General features: G+C 50.5%; 1 protein-coding gene across 2 annotated transcripts in view; it reads left to right on the top strand.

Moving 5' to 3' along the window:
* Positions 1–8,912, top strand: part of Bmp8a (bone morphogenetic protein 8a) — a 28,002-nt gene extending 19,090 nt beyond the window's left edge. The window contains exons 2-5 of one of the 2 annotated variants that reach the window (XM_087551008.1): positions 1,855–2,049; positions 2,489–2,568; positions 2,966–3,076; positions 6,277–8,912. In XM_087551008.1, coding sequence (XP_087407134.1) covers positions 1,855–2,049; positions 2,489–2,568; positions 2,966–3,076; positions 6,277–6,426 — 536 coding nt within the window. In that variant the 3' untranslated portion in view covers positions 6,427–8,912. 2 annotated transcript variants of the gene reach the window in all.
* The last annotated feature ends 9,906 nt before the right edge of the window (positions 8,913–18,818 follow it).

Raw genomic sequence — 18,818 nt, 5'->3', positions numbered from 1 at the left:
CATCGGGCTTTGGTGTGAGGAATCTCACACGGGCACAGAGGGAAATGGTTCCCAGTCCTGTTATGACACCAGAAGGGAACCTGACTGCAGATGGGAGGTGAAACCCCCAAAGTGAGCTGCTGCATGCGAGTGGGTATTCTGGAGACCAATTCTAACAACGGGGAAGGTTTGTAATGCTAAGGACTTTTGTAACTTAAACTAGCAGAACAGAAGTAGTCCAGGATGGCAGACGAGAGTTCTGGAGTCTGACAGGGAGTTTATGGCTGATCAAAGGGTTTTTGTTTGTTTTATCCTTCTGTGGTTGTTACCCTGCTTGCCTGGGTTCTTTTGGTTGATCCAGTTTGTATTTTTAAGTTTTAATTGTTTGTTTGGTTGATGTTTTCTTTTTTTTTAAAGATTTTATTTATTTTATATATGTAAGTACATTGTCACTATCTTCAGACACACCAGAAAAGGGCATTGGATCCCATTACAGATGGTTGTGAGCCACCATGTGGTTGCTGGGAATTGAACTCAGGACCTCTGGAAGAGCAGTAAGAGCTCTTCACCACTGAGCCATCTCTCCAGCCCCCAGGTTGATGTTTTCTTAACTCGCCTATGCATCCCATGCCGTCCTCGAGTTCTCAGAGATCCACCTGCTTCTGCCTCCTGAGCGCTGGAATCAAAGGCGTGTTTTACCAGGCCACACCTTTGGGGTTTTTTTGGCTTTTGTGTAGACCAGGCTGACCTCAAATTCAGTAAGTAGAGTAGAATAACATTGTGTTCCTCCTGCTTCCTCTGGATTTGTAGGCTGGGCCACCATGCCAGCATAATAGAGTGCTTCTGCATTTACAAAGGACAAGGGACACCAACAGGGCCCACCAGCAAAGCCAGAGCTAGTGATGGAGGCTGCTCTCCTGGGCCTACTGTGCTGTGGAGGCATCTACTGTCCTTAGTGGATCTGGGTGAAATCCCCCTGTCTAGGCTCCACTCTTCCTGTGGACAGGGCTCTGGTCTGACTCCCTGAAGCCCCCTCCTTTGTTTGAAGCCATTGGCTGGCCCAGTGAGCACACTTGGCAGTGGAATGAGCAGGATGTGAACTGAACCCCCGACTTTGTGGCTTCTCTGACTTCTGTCCCTGTTCTGCCTGGGGCCTTGGTTGTAGGAATCAGAGAGGCAGTGAATGCTCTACCCTTGGATGAACAAGCTTGCTGTGCTGGGAGAATAAGTCCAAGGTTTGACCTCGCAGAAGCTGCTATGACCTGATATGTCATGAACCACACATCCTAATCCCCAGAAAATGCAGGCTGATAGGGCCAGGGTGTTCGTTAGATCACTGGACCAAGGGAGCCCCAGACCTGAGCATCACACCAGCAGTGGTCATTTCTGAGTGACTGTGACCCGTGGTCCATAAACAATAAAATATGGACTAGATGGTGACGAACACCTTTAATCCCAGCACTCAGGAGGCAGAGGCAGGAGGATCTCTGAATTCAAGGCCAGCCTGGTCTACACACTGTGTTCCAGGACAGCTAGGGATACACAGAGAAACCCTGTCTTGAAACTGACCCCTACCCTGCCCTCTCAACCCCCACCCCAAAAAAGATATATGGGGTTATCGTAAGGACCAGCTGAGGAAGTTAGTAGGTGAAATTCTGACTCCTGTCAAATATTTCTCAAGTCTCTCAGGTTATCTCCAGTAGAGATGCCTGGGTCTATGGAGGTCCCTGTCCCTGCCACCTCAGACCTGCTGGCCAGAGTGCTTAGATTGGTCTCTGGATAAGGACACAGGTTCATAGGTGCCATGCCACCACCCACAAGTCAAATCCCCCCACCTCCCTCTCTGTTGTCTCTGTCTCTGTCTCCGTCTCCCAGGGCACAGCCTGGATCCTGGCCTGGCTGGTCTGCTTGGACAAACAGCACCACGCTCCAGACAGCCTTTCATGGTCACCTTCTTCAGAGCCAGCTCGAGTCCTGTGCGGACCCCTCGGGCAGTGAGACCGCTGAAGAGGAGGCAGCCAAAGAAAACAAACGAGCTTCCACATCCCAACAAGCTCCCAGGGATCTTTGGTGAGGGTGGGGTTGAGCCTTGTCAGAGGCCCCTTTAAAAGTGGTAGCCTTCCTAAAGATCTGGTTGGAGCCCCTTGCCCCTTAGTGTGCCTGGCAGTGAGGGTGGGCTACAGCCAACAGTCTGCAGAGGAAAACGGACACACTGTGTGTGCTCTGGGGTCCTGTTGGCGTGTTCACTTGAGTGTCTGGAGGCTTCCCAGGCAGCAAGGGGAGAGATCTTGCTGAACACAGCCACAGCCTGTGGTGACGGAGCCACAAAAGGACGGTGGAGCTGGGTCCCGGCAAGAGCAGGGATCCAGAAGTGGAACTTGTGATTCCAGTGGTTCAAGTTTCCTACTGTCCTTCATTGTAGATGTGTCTGTCACATCACCACTGGAGTACCCATGACCACTCTGTAGGGCAGGCCCCCTGAATAGGCTGTGCCTTCTTGTCCCTGCAGATGATGGCCACGGTTCCCGAGGCAGAGAGGTTTGCCGCAGACACGAGCTGTACGTCAGCTTCCGTGACCTCGGCTGGCTGGTAATTTCTGCCTTTCCTCTGCCTGCCTCCTGCAGACCCTGGGGTCTCCAGGGTGGGGTTGGGGTTATTGTGCCTTTATTGTGTATAAAAGCCATGAAAACGAAGGCAGTTTGCTCGTGCTCTACCCAGTAAGCCACCAGCACTACAACAGGGAAACTGAGGCTGGGTGGGCAGGGCCTCTGTGCTCTTCCTGCTACAGCTGCTGCAGGAGGCATAGGGGCAGCAGTGGAGGAGGCTGCAGGGGAGGGGGAGGTGTGAAGGGCAGAGCTCGGGTCCAGCCTCACCTACTGAGGGCGCTGGGGGGGATGAGAGTACACAGCCTCAGGCCATCCTGTGATGGGCGTGCCAATGGTCTTGGAAGGACACATTGATAGTACTCCCCCTTTCCCACCCACAGGACTGGGTCATCGCCCCCCAGGGCTACTCCGCCTATTACTGTGAGGGAGAGTGTGCTTTCCCACTGGACTCCTGTATGAATGCCACCAACCATGCCATCTTGCAGTCTCTGGTCAGTACCACAGTGGCCTGCTGGGACAGGTGCGGCGGGGGCGAGGAGTGTGGTAGGAAAAGCAGCAAAGAGGAACTTTCTAGGCAAATGCAGCTAGAGATTGATCCTGAACCTCGGTAAGAGTTGTTGGTATGTGGCATCTATGTGCAGACAGCAGAGCACACATGCACGGCACGGGCACAACAGGGAGCCCATGGATCGGTATAGGACCCACGTTGACATGCCACAGCCTGTGGTCATATTGAGGCACACCTACAACACACGGGCATCCCACAGGGACCTGTGTGACCTGGTGTACAAGTACAAAATGGACCAGTAGATCTGATCCCCTGGCGTGCACCTATGCTCACCCGTCCTGCCTGGTAGGTAGGCCTCCCTTGGCTCTGTTCTTCGGGGCCTTGGTCATTCCGAATGCCTTCCCCTCTTATATCCCAGGCCAAATTAAGACTCAGTATGTAGCTAAGGATGACTTTGAACTTCTGCTCCCCCACCTCTGGTCCAGAGTGCTGGGATTATTCATGTGCAACATCTATGCCCAGTTTATGTGATGCTGTGGGTCCAATCTGGGGCTTTCTGCGCAGTAAACAGGCACATAGCCGACTGAGATTGGTCCAGAACTCCACCCCTGCTGCTCTCTCTGACCCCACCTCTTTCCTGACTGTTCTGTTGGGGTAGCACTGGTAAGCCTTAGCCTCTGGGCCGTGTTCAGTTAGGAAGCAGGTTCTAGCAGAAGCTACACTGCGGCCTGTATTGGAAGGCATTTGTGCTTGCTGACTCCGGTATTGGGACCTTCTAGAACTTTTTCCTGATGTCCTGGGGTCCTGGGGTCCCAGAGCTTTCTGTTTACCTAGCAAGAGTTTATGTCAAGTGAGCCCCAGAGTGAGCATCATGAATTAAAAAGATCTGCCTTGAGCCTTCACTGTGGCCACTGGCGTTTGCTGGACACCTGGAGCCACTGTCCTGCGGGGAGCAGCCAAGGGTGACAGTGAGATAAGCAGTCATCAGTCCCCAAGTAAGAGAGGCCCCTGGTGATGAGTGCACCTGAGTCTCTGGGTCCAGTCTTCTCCCCACTTTGCTCTGGCCTCTGTTCCCCTGTTGACAATGGCCTGGCTAAAGTGCTCATGACCTGACCCAGCAGTAGACAGGACGATCTCTGTCCCCTGGGAGGCTGTGGTAAGCAAAGCAACAGTGAGCAAGAGGAGGACCATGTGTTCTAGGGTAAAGGTGCCGATTGGTGACTTCTGCACCAGGAACATCCAGGGCAGCAATTGAAGGAAGAAAATCAGCCAGGGCAGTGGTGGCGCATGCCTTTAATCTCGGCACTCAAGAGGCAGAGACAGGGTCTACAGAGTGAGTTCCAGGACAGCCAGGGCTACACAGTGAGACCCTGACTCAAACCAAACCGAACCAAGGCAAACAATAACAATGACAACACACAGATGGCCCCAGGCAAACTGTGAATTAGTTTTGTGGATGCTGAGTGAATGAACGGCTTTCTCCACGGTATCACCTGACGAAGTCTAGGACTGTGGCAAGCTTAAGAAGGAGTGTCCTATGGTAGCAACACCCCTCTCTCCAACCACAGAAATGGCCCCTTCTAGATTTCAGCCATTTCAGCCATGCCCCCTCCTCCAACACAGACACACTTAACAGCTAGCATCTCCTAGCTATGTCACGTGAGGTTGTACCTGGTTAGTGTGGAGCAGTTGCCCCCAGGTCCCAGTCTGGCTGGCTGTATGTCACCCCGGAGGGCTGTCCTTCCTCCAGGGCCTCAGTGAAGCTGCTGCCCTGTGCTAGCCCAGTCATAGCTGGGCTGCAGTGCGAAGCCTGTGAAAGGGTGCCCATCAGACTGTTTCCTGTAGACCCCACTCCCAGGACTAGGGAAGCCTAGTGGAGGCTCTCGAGAGCTGAACACACACACACAGGGAGGAGGTAGGTTCTTGTTCCCTCCAGCCTCCCCTCTGGTGGGGACCCTGAGAGGAGTCCAGTTTGAACTTCAGCTGCCCCTGTCAGGCCTCAGAGTGAGCATGTCTCGAGGCCGAAAACAGTTACTCACTGAGGCTTTTGGGGGGGGGGGCAAAAGTTGCTTCAGAGATGGGTGAATGGATTAGCGCCTGCTCCAAACCCAGTAGCACTGAGATGTCCCGTGGGAACCCCTGAAATCTCTATTGATTACAGAGACAGCCTTGCCTCAGAAGTTACGAGGCTGAGCTCCATCCAGTGGGACGGCATTCCAGAACTTACACATTGCTTCCATGAGCATTGTAACTCATTTTGCAGAGTGTGACACACACACACCATACACACACACACCACACACACACACATACCACACACTACACACACACACATACACCCCACACCACACACACATACACACACACACCACACCACACACACACAACATACACAACATACCCACACACACACACATACACACACACCCCACACCCCACACATACACACACCACACCCCACACATATACACACACACCACACACATACACACACACATACACACACACACCACACCACACACACACACCACACCACACACACACAACATACACAACATACCCACACACACACACATACACACACACATCCCACACCCCACACATACACACACACCACACCCCACACACACACACACACCACACACACACACACACACCACACACACACACACACCACACACACACACGCACACTCCACACACACACGCACACTCACACACACACACACCACACACACACCACACACACACACACACCACACACACACACACACACGCACACTCCACACACACATGCACACTCACAGCTCTATACCTGTTGGGAATGTAGTAGAGCACAGAGCAGGGTGGGGTAGTGAGGGCCCAGAAGAAGCACTCATGGGCTCTCAGGGCTCTGGTGCAGCAGGGTTGCCTGTTTCTGGGCAGAATCACATACGGCTATGGACCGGGAGCTGAGAATGCCTGTGGCCTTGTGTGTTAGGGTGCCTGGCCTATGCTCTGAGCCCAGTGGGGAGGACAAATTACAATGAGGGACCTACTTTATCCTGAGGTGGAGAGCGACATTGGGCCAGTGAGGACTCGGACCTTCTGGACAGGAAGCAAGCGAGAGCTAGGGCTGCTGGGTAGATCTTTGGGGAGGACACCAGGTTCACACCCTTGCCTGCATCCCCTCCCTCCCTGCCAGGTGCACCTGATGAAACCAGATGTCGTCCCCAAGGCATGCTGTGCTCCCACCAAACTGAGTGCCACCTCTGTGCTCTACTATGACAGCAGCAACAATGTCATCCTGCGGAAGCACCGCAACATGGTGGTCAAGGCCTGCGGCTGCCACTGAGGCCCTGCCCGGCATCCTGCTTCTACGACGGTACCATCTGGTCAGGCCCCTCTCCAGAGGCAGGAAACCCTCTTATGTTATCATAGCTCAGACAGGGACAACGGGAGGCCATCACTTCCCCTGGCCACTTCCTGCTAAATTTTTGGTCCTTTCCCAGTCCCCCTGTCCTCTTCATGGGGTTTGTGGGCTATCGCCCTCCCCTCTCCATCCCCCTACCCCAAGCATAGACCGAATGCACACAGAATCCCAGAGCTGTGCTGACTGAGAGGTCTGGGGTCGGTGCTGAAGACCCACATGAGGAAGACTCGTCCTTGGCCATCCTCAGTCCACAGTTGCAAACTCTGGACGGTCTAAGAAGGCTCTGAAATTTGAAACTGGCTGATCTGGGCTCTGCACCACTCATTATGGTGGTCAGGGCATTTGTAGGTATAACGGACACACACATCAGTGTATTGCTGTACTCCTTGAAATCAGAGCAATCCTGTTATAAAAAGAATCAGAGCCAGGTATAACGGTGCATGACATTAATCCCAGCACTAGAGAGATGGAGACAGGAGGATCTCTGTGAGTTCAAGGCCACATAGGAAGATCTTGTCTCAGGGGAGAAAAAAGGAAGAAAAAGAAAGAATAACCGTCTGCTGGTTTACAGTAATGGTGAGAGGGATATTTCATGATGTGTCCTGGGCCTATAAGCAATGGACTCTAGGAGCTTCCAGTTCCCTCTACCACTGCTGCCATGCTGACCAGCTCGGGGCTGGGCATGGGGACAAAATGAACCCTCAGCAGAAGCAAGAACACAAATGAAGAGGCTGGTCCAGGCTGGCACACAGTAGGTGCCACTTCTTTGACTTAGCTGACGGCCTGCACCACTGATCTCCCTCTAAATGTCCCACGCTGCGCCGGACAAGCCCTTGACATACATCCTCAGCACGGACCTGCGGATAGCCACTCAGCTACTCAGAGGAGAGGGCCTGGCTTTCCTCTTTCTCTGAGAAGATCGATCTGTCCCACCCAGGGCACCATGACAGTCTTCCAGCCAGGCGTGGGGAGAGGGGAGGAGTGTCGGCGTTTGCTTATGTCTGAGAACTAAGAACAGGTTGGTCACCAAGCTGGCGTCGCCCTGGGGGCCCAGCAGCTCCATCCTGTTTCTGGGACCTGTGAGTCAAAGAAAAGGCCCCTGTCCCAGGGGACTGACAGGTGGTAATTAGGCTGCGTTGGGTGGGGAGGCTCGGAAACCACTGCTCTCCTTGGGGCAGCCGCTGGGAGCTGGAGCGTTTATTTGATTTCTGACTTGCTAAGCCTGTAATTTACCTGCGGGAACAGAGTCCAGCTGCCCAAACGGTGTCATTAAGAGCAGGTCCTGGACTCATCCCCATCTAGAGACACACCCAGCGGAGGTGGACCCACCCAGGTGCCCAGGGATGCACCTCTATGGAGTTCATATTCTTCACCCCTAGTTGGGCCCCAGGGAGGGCAGGACTAGGAGCCAGAGTGAGGCTGGGGCCTTGCCACAGGCAGCAGCTTACCCCATCCCCGGCCTGGGAGGGTTTCCTGTGTGAGGCCAGAGAAGGCAACCTTCCATGTACACAAAGTATGGGCCCAGAATATCTGGAAGATACTGAATTCCCCAAAAGCTTCAAGCTTCTAGGGGCCGGAGGGATGGTTTAACACTTAAGAGAACTGGCTGCTCTTCCAGAGGACCAGGATTTGATTCCCAGCACCCACACGGCAGCTCACAACTGTCTATGACTTCAGTTCCAGAGGATCCAGTGCCCTCTTCTGGCTTCCAGTAGCCCCTGCATGTATGTGCACAGACATACATGCAAGCAAAACACTCACATACATAAAAATAAAAGTAAACCTTAAAAAAAAAAAAACTTTGGGCCTCAAACACAGGCTGGCTGGGATCGCACAAGGCATTAGCCTGAATGTCAGGATACTGACTTTCTTAGTGTCTGGACAAATTACCTTTCTTATCCAAGCCTAAGTGCCCCATCTGTAGCATGAGTTGTCTTTCTGTTATTCTAACAAAACACCGGAGACAATCCATTTGACACAGGTTTATTTTTCTGATGGTTTCAACAGTCTGTGGTTAGGTGGCCCCACGGCTTTTGGCTGGTGGTGAGGCAACAAATTGTGGCAAAGGGCACGGTGGACAAAGCCAATCATCTCATGGTGGACCAGAAGGGGAAGAAAAGAAAAAGAGCAGACTGATCCCAGTCTCTCCTTCAATAGTGCATCCCCCATGACCAAAAACCACTTCCTTCACGGCAGCTGCCTGCTGCCAGCACCATACCTGGGACTAAGCCTCAAATACACAGGCTGTGGGGACGTCCTTTTCCTTGGGAACAGTGGTTCCTGTTGTTGTTCCAAAGGTTCTTCCAACCAGGAGACTTGCTGCCTCTCCAGCTCTCTCTCGAAGGCATGGCCATGGGACTCACAAGCCTCACAAGCTTATCCAATAAATTTCCCAGCACTGAAGCTCAGTGTTTGATCTCAGTGCCCAGCATGTAGCTGTGCGTGTGTGTGTGTGTGTGTGTGTGTGTGTGTGTGTGCGCGCATGTGTGTGTATATGTGTGTATGTGTGTGTGCATGTGTGTGTATGTGGGTGTATGTGTGTGTATGTGTTGTCTATGTGTGTGTATGCATGTGTGTATGTGTGTGTATGTGTGTGTGTTGTCTATGTGTGTGTATGCATGTGTGTATGTGTGTGTATATGTGTGTGTGTATGTGTTGTCTGTGTATGCATGTGTGTGTGTGCACGTACGTGTGTATGTGTCTGTGTGTATGTGTATATGTGTGTATGTGTGTGTATGTGTTGTCTGTGTGTATGCATGTGTGTGTATGTGCGTGTATATGTGTGTGTGTGCGCGCGCGTGCGTATGTGTCTGTGTGTATGTGTATATGTGTGTATGTGTGTGTGTGTTGTCTGTGTATATGCATGTGTGTATGCATGTGTGTGTATGTGTGCGTGTATATGTGTGTGTGTGTGTGTGTGTGTGTGTGTGTGTAATGAGTATTTAGCCTCTGTACTGCCACAGTGCTGGGCAGGAACCCAGGGCGACCATGAGACTTCCTTCCATAGAGAAGCAAATGCCTGTCAGTCACAGATGACAACTGAAAAGGTCTTAGAGAAGAGAGATGTATAGCGCCTGGGTGTCCATCTGGTTGTCTGGTGATCTCTGACCATTCAGGTTACGAGTTAGAAGCAAAAGCGACCATCGCTGAAGGCCCCTGAGGGTGATAAGAAAGTACCACAGGACACTGTGGGACCATTTTGTGTGGGGGACCCACCCTCACGGCATCACAACTGCAGCATAGCACATCTGGATGTCAGCGGGGTACAGCGCTGTTCCTGTGCCCAGATGCAGGAAAGTGGGGGATCCACCAGGGAAACTCCTTACAGGTCACATAAGAAAGGCAGAGAGTGCAGGTTTAGAGCAGAGCAGAGCCGGGCTGCTGTCACGGAGCCCAGCTGCGGTCACCCAGGCCCAGATGTGTTCCCAGAACACTCAGCAGCCACTGCCTGGGAAGGTGCGGGAAGTACATGGTATGTCATTTTAAATGGACTTGGCAGTGTGGCCCTGGCCCTCCTTCCTAGAAATGCCAGCCTTCTCCCAGGATGTCCCCGCTGCTGCTGTACTGACAACACAGTTATAGTTACCTCAAACTATGTCAGTGAGGGGTGACCCTGCACCTTCCCTGCCTATGCGAAGGACCAAGCTGTAGCACTGGGGTCTCTGGTGAAGAGATGGCAGGTGTGGTCCTAACGTGTGGCCCTCCTGCATTGCTAGTGGACATGCATGTGCACAGTGTCCTCAGGTGGGTGACAGGACTTACAGTCTCTTTTTTATCAGGAGGTAAAGCTCGAGCAGATATTTGGCCTTTAAAAAAACTCTTCATTTATAAAACATTACCTATATACTGGAGAAAAAATTTAGTTAATTTAAAATGTAAAACTTAAAGAATAGACTACAAATCCCATAATTCCACTGACTGGATAGCCAGGGTTAATAATCCAGTCTCTACATGGCATATATAAATTCCCTCACACAGGATTTGTGGGTAGCTTACAAAGATAGTGTGGAACTTTACCGTGCTGGTGATTTGATCTATTCACAATGGACTGGGAAATTGTAAGATATTAAATAGTTTTGAATTTTGAAAAGGAATTCTGGCAACAGTCTTGCCTTGATTTCTGCTTCCTCTCCACAAGGCGGGCCCTTCAGTGGGCAGCAGGTGCCCTGGATCCATTGGGCATGGTCTTAAGGTTGGTTACAAGCCCAGGAACCCTGAGGCCAGCGCTGCCCCCCCCAAGCATCTGGCACAAGCAGAGTTACAGTAGATTTGGCAGATGACAGCTGGTGACAACACAAGGCAGGTGCCTCACCTCTTAGGCTCAGGAGGCTTCAGAATATGGGGGTCACAAAGAAACCAGTGGAGAAGCCACTGAACGACCCCAGTCTCTTAGTCCCGCCTTCCCAGGACAATCAGGGAAGCCCCGGGACAAAGTCCATTTTCACCCTTGTTTTACGGGGCTGTTCGACCCTTTCTCCTGGGGACCTTGGTCTTGCCTGCCACATGTCACCCTGGAGTCAGCCAGGGCCGAGGCCTTCATACTCATCCTCTCCCGAACCTCACCTGAGCCCACAGTGGCTGACATCACCCGGACTCACAGCTGCCCATCCTGACCACTGTAACTGACCAGCCACAACAGAGACATTGTTTTAAGGAGCCAGGTTGAGCCAGGTGGTGGCACACACCTTTAATCCCAGCACTCAAGAGGCAGAGGCAAGAAGATCCCTGAGTTCGAGGCTAGCTACACAGCAAGTTCCAGGACAGCCAAGGTTACACAGTGAAACCCTGTCTCAAAACAAAACAAAACAAAACAAAACAAAAACCAAGTCCCTGCCAGGTCAGGGGCAGCAGGTTTCTCTCCTCGCCTCCAGGTTTATCCTGAGCATGACCCCAAGTGAGAATACATCCTGAGAGCAACAGCTTCACCCACGGTTCTAGATTTGAAAACAGACAGTGTAGCAGGTGCAGCTGGTGGGGGCGGGGTTTCCTGGTGACTGCCGAGGCTCAGCCTCTACACACATGAAATTCCATGAGGGGCACAGTTGGCCAAAACCAGGTGTAGAGAGGATGAGGCCAGCCTACCGTAGACTATTTCCAGGCAGGACTTGGGAGGGGTAGCATAGGAACCAAATCTGGCTTGGGTATGTTTCAACCGTTCCAAATAGGGCCTGGCAACAGAAGGGCCCTGGATACCCTGGAGAAGAATGCTGGTGCAGGTCAGTGGGTGAATGAGGAGAGGACACAGTGTGAAACTGACTATAGACACCCCTGAGACCTGGCACCCGTGTGTGAGAGCAGAAACTGGCCTGGCCAGCCTGGTAGCAGGAGAACAGAGGTGCTCCTGCCTACTTTTGATTTCAACCTTCCTGCACTGAGCTCTTGGATGTCTCCTTAAGGTCTCAGCAGCAGCAGGGGGGACAGGGCTGTCCCAGAAGCCACCTCTGGGACCTAGCTGGAGGTCATTACAAAAACCACAGTTTATCTATCAAAAACAACCAAAACTAGCCGGGAGCCCTTCTTGGCCCAAGACAGGTTGTGGCAGCCCATGTCTGGGAGAGCCAGTGGCTAGGCACAGCTGCTCATGGGACCGAGGGGACACCTGAACTGGTTCCCGGGCCCCAGCCGGTGTTCGACAGCCCACTGAAGGTTGGCTCAGCCTCTGAGACGCATTAGCCTCATAGATGTGGTACCTGGTCCCTCCTCACAGGTGAACCAGGTTAATGAGGGTTGTTTTGATCTTTTAACACTGGCTTCTCTTCTCATTTATTTAGCAAAATACTAGCCATGTGGTTAATGAGAACTCCTGTTGAGGTTGCAACCCTGGGGAAACTCATAACCTAGTGGGAAAGAGTCACCCACGTGGTGACTGTAGAGGAGAGAGCCTAGGGCTTTCCCATTGCAAGCATGAGGACTGGAATTTGAATCTCCAGCCCCCATGCACAAAGTCAGCCGCACGCCTGTGACCTCAGCACTGGGGGAGGGGAGGATGGGCAGCTCCCAGAGCTTGCTACCCAGGCAGTCTGGGGGAAACATTGAGCTTCCTGTTCTGTGAGAGATGCTGCGGAAGCCACCAGCCATCTTCTCTGGCCTCAGGAAGCTGGAGGATCAGGTCGACTGTGAGACCATTCTCAGCTACACAGTGAGCCTGGGCTACACGAGACTGTCTCAACAACGAAAAGAAAGTGAATTTAAGACATGGAGGTCTGACCAGATGGCTCAGAGGATAAAAGACTTGCTGAGCAAGCCGGGTGACCTGAGTTCTGTCCTGGCACCCAAACAAAGGTGACAAGAAAGGACCAACTCCAGAGTTGTGCTCTGACCTCAACATAAGCATCAGAACTCATCACACACACACACGCGCGCACACACGCGCGCACACACACGCGCACACACACGCGCACATACATGCACATACACATTAATAGCAAATATATTTTTAATTTTCTCGTTTTATAAAAAGATTTGTTTATTTTTTTATATGAGTACACTGTAGCTGTCTTCAGACACACCAGAAGAGGGCATCGGATCTCATTACAGATGGTTGTGAGCCACCATGTGGTTGCTAGGATTTGAACTCAGGACCTCTGGGAGAGCAGTCAGTGCTTTTACCCACTGAGCCATCTCTCCAGCCCAATTTTCTGGTTTCTTGAGACGTGGTTTCTCTGTGTAGTTCTGACTATCTTTGAATTCTCTCTGTAGACCAGGCTGGCTTCAGACTCAGAGATCCTCCTGCTTCTGCCTCCTGAGTGCTCGGATTAAAGGCATGCACCACCACAACCCAGCTGAAAAAATATTTTAAAAGAATTAAAATTAAAATTGAGGGGAAGATGATCTGTCCAGGCATGATAGCACTTGCCTATAATCCCAAGACTCGGGGAGTAGAGAAAGGGCAGCAAATTCAAAGTCAGCCTGGGCTATATTGTGAGTTCTGGGCTAGCCAGAGCTACAGAGGAAGGGCCTGTGTAAGCAACAATGGAAAGATGCTTCTGACCAAACTACCAAGAGGCAGAGGCCATCCTGGAGGCAGAAAGAGTGCCTCGGAGGATTGTGTGGTAAGGGTGGGAAGTGAAGAGCCATCTGGGCCCAGACGAATGCCAAGAAAGAGCCCCAAGACCAGGAACGGCCCCCTGGCTAGGTGGTAGTGTCTACTAAAACAGGAAGTGGGAAGGAAGGAAGGAAGGAAGGAAGGAAGGAAGGAAGGAAGGAAGGATGAAGAAGGGCCGAGGGCTTTGTTCCGAGAAGTCTAAAGGGCCTGTGTAGGAGCCACTGAAGACCACAGGCAGACAGAGAGCTGGACAAGAGCAGGAAGGCCTGGTGCCATCAGATGGAGGACTCAGCTGAGAGAGAAGTTCAACAAAGCTGTGGAAGGTATGGGACAGGACAGAGGCTCTCAGCGGAGTAGTACTGCCCTCTAGAGGCTCCTTGGAAAACTGCACAGTATGTCATAATCTTTGGCCTAACTACAGAGCTTGACACTGTCTTAAAAACCAACCAACTGGGGCTGGGGATTTAGCTCAGTGGTAGAGCGCTTGCCTAGCAAGCACAAAGCCCTGGGTTCGGTCCCCAGCTCCGAAAAAAAAAAAAAAGAAAAACCAACCAACTAAAACACAAAACCAGGAATGGAGGCAGATAATTGAAGACCCAGAAATTAGGAGATAGAGGTGGGATAATCAGGAATTCAAGGTTATTCTCTGCTCCATAGTGAGTTTCTGACCAGCGTGGGCTGTAATCTCAGCACTCTGCAGACAGGGGCAGGCAGATCTCTGTGAGTTCAAGGCCAGCCTAGCCTACATCCAAGGCTACACAGTGCGGTCTTAAAAAATGATAACAATACTTAACTACAAGCTGGCATTGGCTCACGACTTTTATCTCAGCACTTGAGAGGCAGAGGCAGGCAGATCTCTGAGGCCAGCCTGATCTACAGAGTGAGTTCTAAGACAGCCAGGGCTACAAGAGAAACCCTATCTCAAAACAACCAAACCCCCCAAAAAGTTTCATTGCATTAAAAATAAGTTTTTACACAGCAAAAATTACTTTATAAGCAAAGTAAAAAAGGGTTAAACGTTTGGCTCAGCTGGTGGGCCTCTGTGCACACAGCACGCCTGTTGGCTTCAGTGCCCAGCTCCAACAGGGGGCGGAAACTTAGGTGGGAAAGGGGCTGGAGAGATGGCTCAGCAGGTAAAAGGACATGACGTTCTTCCTGAGGATGGGGTTTGATTCTCAGCATCCAGCAGATGGCTCGGCTGGAACCCCAGCACCACTGGCCTGTGGAGGCACCTGCACCTGCTTTTACAGACAGACAGACAGACACACACACACACATTAAAATAAAATTTTAATTTGAAAGATGGTGGCGGCATATTGCCTTAGGTAGGGTTTTATTACTGTGAAGAGACACCGTGACCAAGGTAACTCATATAAAGGAAAACATTTACTTGGAGCTGGCTTACAGTTTCAGGGGTTCAGTCCATTATCCATGGAAGCACGGCAGCACGCAGGCAGACACGGTGCTGGAGGAGCCAAGAGTTGTACATCTTGATCCAAAGACAGCAAAGAGGAAACTGGACTCTACACTGGGAGGAGTTTGAGCATAGGAGACTGCAAAGCCCTCCCCCACAGTGACACACTTCCTCCAAGGCCACACCTACTCCAAAAGTCCGCAGCTCCTAATAGTGCCATTCCCCATGGGCATTCAAACTCGAGTCTTTGGGGTCAAATCTGTTCAAACCACCACATACACCTAAAATACTTGAGCGGCTGAGGCAGGAGGATTCTTGGTAGTTTGAGACCCATGAATCTAACAGTAAAATAAAATCTAACAGTAAAGTAAAATCCAAAAGCAAAATAAAGCAACTGCATAAAACTCCAGCTCTGGAGGCTCGGACACCCTCTTCTGGCCTCCTCAGGAACCCATACTCACTGATGTGTATACACACAGCACAGATAATTAAAAATAAATCTTTTTATTTGAGACAGGCTTTATGTATCCCTGGCTGTCTTGGAACTTGGACCAAACTGGTTTCAGACTCGGTGTTCCACCTGCCTCTGCCTCTAGAGTTCTAGGATTAAAAGCATGCGCCACCTTGCCTAGGAAGCGCAAGGCCCTGGGTTCGGTCCCCAGCTCCGAAAAAAAGAACAAAAAAAAAAAAAAAAAAAAAAAAAAAAAAACATGCGCCACTCTAGCCTGTGTCTTTACAGTAAAATTTGACCCAGTAATTCTAGGAATTTACCTCGAAGACTGCTGTAGGATGCTTTACAACCTTCATCTGATTTATCAGATCAGCTATAAGAACCAATCACCTTCAATCTGGAGGGGATTGGAAGATTATTCATTGCAAGGGTACCTTCATCGAGATACACACACACACACACACACACACACACACACACACACACACACACCCCCCACTTGTATGCAATTCTGCCCTAATTGCATGTGGCTTGTGGACTGAGGGTCTCAGGAAGTCCTAGAGTAAACAAGTTGGAGAAGGTCATTGGAGGGGAGGGGGACATTCCATCTCGATGGCTCGATGGCTGTGGGGAAACCATCGGTCCATTCTCCATGGTATGTTCTCCATTGCGGCTGTCTGAGGACACTTCCTGTCAATAACCCATCACATGCTCTGTAAGGAAGCCTGATAAACTCACTGGGTAACTACTAGAATCCTATCCCACTTGGTATGGGGAGCTTCTCAGGGGAGGAGTTCTGGCTAAACCATACCTCTAAGTGTGCATTGTGACAGACACTGCCTACAAGGCCATGCACAGGGCCCTGGCTGAGTCAATGATGGTCAGCCTACCCATGGACTAGGAAAAGACAAGGAAGCCAAGACCTGATGTTGATTGAATTCCAGAAGTTGCTACATAAATGAAAAAAAAGTTTGAAAAGAATATTTAAAAATATTTAAAAAAAAAAAAAGGAAAGAAAGAAAACAAAACCCAAGGATTTACCAGGATCAGTTATTGTGGTTTGCATGGTTAAGACACCCCAGCTAACAGCACTGTTTTGGGAGGTGGGAGAATCTTTAGCTTATGAGGATTCAGCCATACGGAGTCACTAGGGGTGGCCTTTGAGGTAATGGCTGCCCCTGGTTCTGTCAATCAGATGCGCCTGCACTGTTAACATACCTTCCCTGCAGTGAGAAACAGAGACCCCTCCCTCCCCAGTCATTCCTGTCCAGGACTTTGTTTCAGTGATGGAAAACAGGCAGGTCTACCACGAGCTGGAGGGAGAAGCAATTTCATGTAGAATTCTTGGCATGGTTTTCAACCTTTAGAACTTTCAAGTGTGTGGACAGACGTTTTGCCTCCGTCTATCTGCATACCACCTGTGTTACTGGTGCCACAGGTTAGAAAGTATTAGACACCCTAGAAGTGAAATCACAGAACATGTGACCCACCGTGTGGGTGCTGGGAATTAAACCCAGGTCCCAGGTGCAACGAGTGCTCTGAACCCCTGGGCCAGCTCTCTAGCCCGGTTTTACCAGCGGATGGAAGTTAGCCTTTAAAAAAATAAATGAAAAGGTGGGGCAGTAATAGCACATGCCTCTAATCTCAGCACCCAGGATCTGTGAGTTCAAGGCTAGCCTGATCTACAGAGTGAGTTCCAGGACAGCCAGGGCAAGCGGGTGAGATGCTCTCAATATCAATAACAAAATTAAAAGCCAAACATAATGACGTAGGCCTTGTGGTCTCAGCATTCAGACAGTCTGAGACAGGAGAATCTCAAGTTCCAGGTTACAACAGTGAGACTCTGGGAGGGAAAAGACAATCTCAAAAATGAAGCCCGATTACTTTGCCTTGACCAAGTGATGGCAGATATTTCAGAGTCCACTCCATGCACTTCCTCAAACGACACAAACTGTGCCACTTCTGTGGTGTCCGTGGTGTTCCCGTCAGAGCATGCCGTCTTAGACACAATCAGGAGGGAGTTACCTGCCTGCTTGAGCTCACAGTTTAAGCCACACACACAGCCTGTTTCCTTACAAAAACAGGATAGGGGTGGGAAAGATGGCTCAGTGGTTAAGAGCACTGACTGCTCTTCCAGAGGTCCTGAGTTCAATTCCCAGCAACCACATGGTGGCTCACAACCATCTGTAATGGGATCTGATGCCCTCTTCTGGTGTGTCTGAAGTGTACCGATATATAATAAATATATAATAAATAAATCTTTAAAAGAATAACAAAAACAGGGGCTGGGGATTTAGCTCAGTGGTAGAGCGCTTACCTAGGAAGCGCAAGGCCCTGGGTTCGGTCCCCAGCTCTGAAAAAAAGAACCAAAAAAAAAAAAAAAAAAAGAATAACAAAAACAAAACAACAAAACAAAAAAACCCAGGACAATGGAAACCTGGGAAACAGCTTCAAATGAAGGGGATCAGAGATGCAGCAAAATGGTGTGCCTATGCTGGTGAACCCTCAGCTAGGAAAGAAAACCCACTAAAGTCGGAACATACATGTCTCGGAGGATTATGCCTGTACTAAATTTTGTACTTGTTCTCAGGAAATATATTAAAATCAGGCTTCATTGCCCACACCTTTGATCCTAGAACTCAGGAAGAGGCAGAGAGTTTGAAGCCAGCCAGGGTGACTCAGTGAAAGTAACAATAAAATTTAAAAATTAAATTTAAAAATTCTCAACTAGTGCTGAGTGAGTCTTAACTCCTTTATGGACATGTATGTATGCAGGTATATACGCAAGTGTATACAAAAATCAGATTTCACATATGTACAGACAGGAAACTATACGCCTAAGAGTTCAATGTCAGCACGGCAAAACGACAAGAAAATGCTGGCCAGGGAGACAAGAATATTCAACTGTTCTCTGGGGAAGCTCAGTAGTTAGAGCAGCTGCTACACAGACTGAAGAAAGATCTCAGTGCTGAGCTTACAGGAGTCAGTGACAAGCACCCAAAACTGCTGGGGGCTGTAGGCAGGCAGAAGGCCGCCAATCTCAGGTTCAGAGACTCTGCTAGACTCAACTGCCCACTGCTGGGTTTGAAGACCTTTGGGCCACGTGTGAGTGGCATGAGCCTTGGAAGTTGGGAAAAGAAACAAATGCTACCCTTGGAGGCTACAGGTCAGACAGTCCTACAAGTGCAACTTCTTCCTCAGGAAAACCTGCTTTGTAGAAGTGCAACCGAACCCTGACCACCTTTACAAAGCACCCCACCCAACACATCCCTGCTTTCCAACAGCTTGTAGCCTGTGTGTACTATTGGACTGACAGAGGTCAATCAAGGGCCAGGTGACTCTACCAACCCCCATCTTTAAGCTTTAACTCTATGTACACACCAGTGAAGGTGCCCAAGGGCAGG

This window comes from Rattus norvegicus, chromosome 5 (genome assembly GCF_021556685.1).
Source record: "Rattus norvegicus strain SHRSP/BbbUtx chromosome 5, alternate assembly SHRSP_T2T, whole genome shotgun sequence".
NCBI classification, from domain to species: domain Eukaryota; kingdom Metazoa; phylum Chordata; class Mammalia; order Rodentia; family Muridae; genus Rattus; species Rattus norvegicus.
The sequence above is the reverse complement of the archived record's forward strand: the minus strand, read 5'-3'. Positions and strand labels throughout refer to the sequence as shown.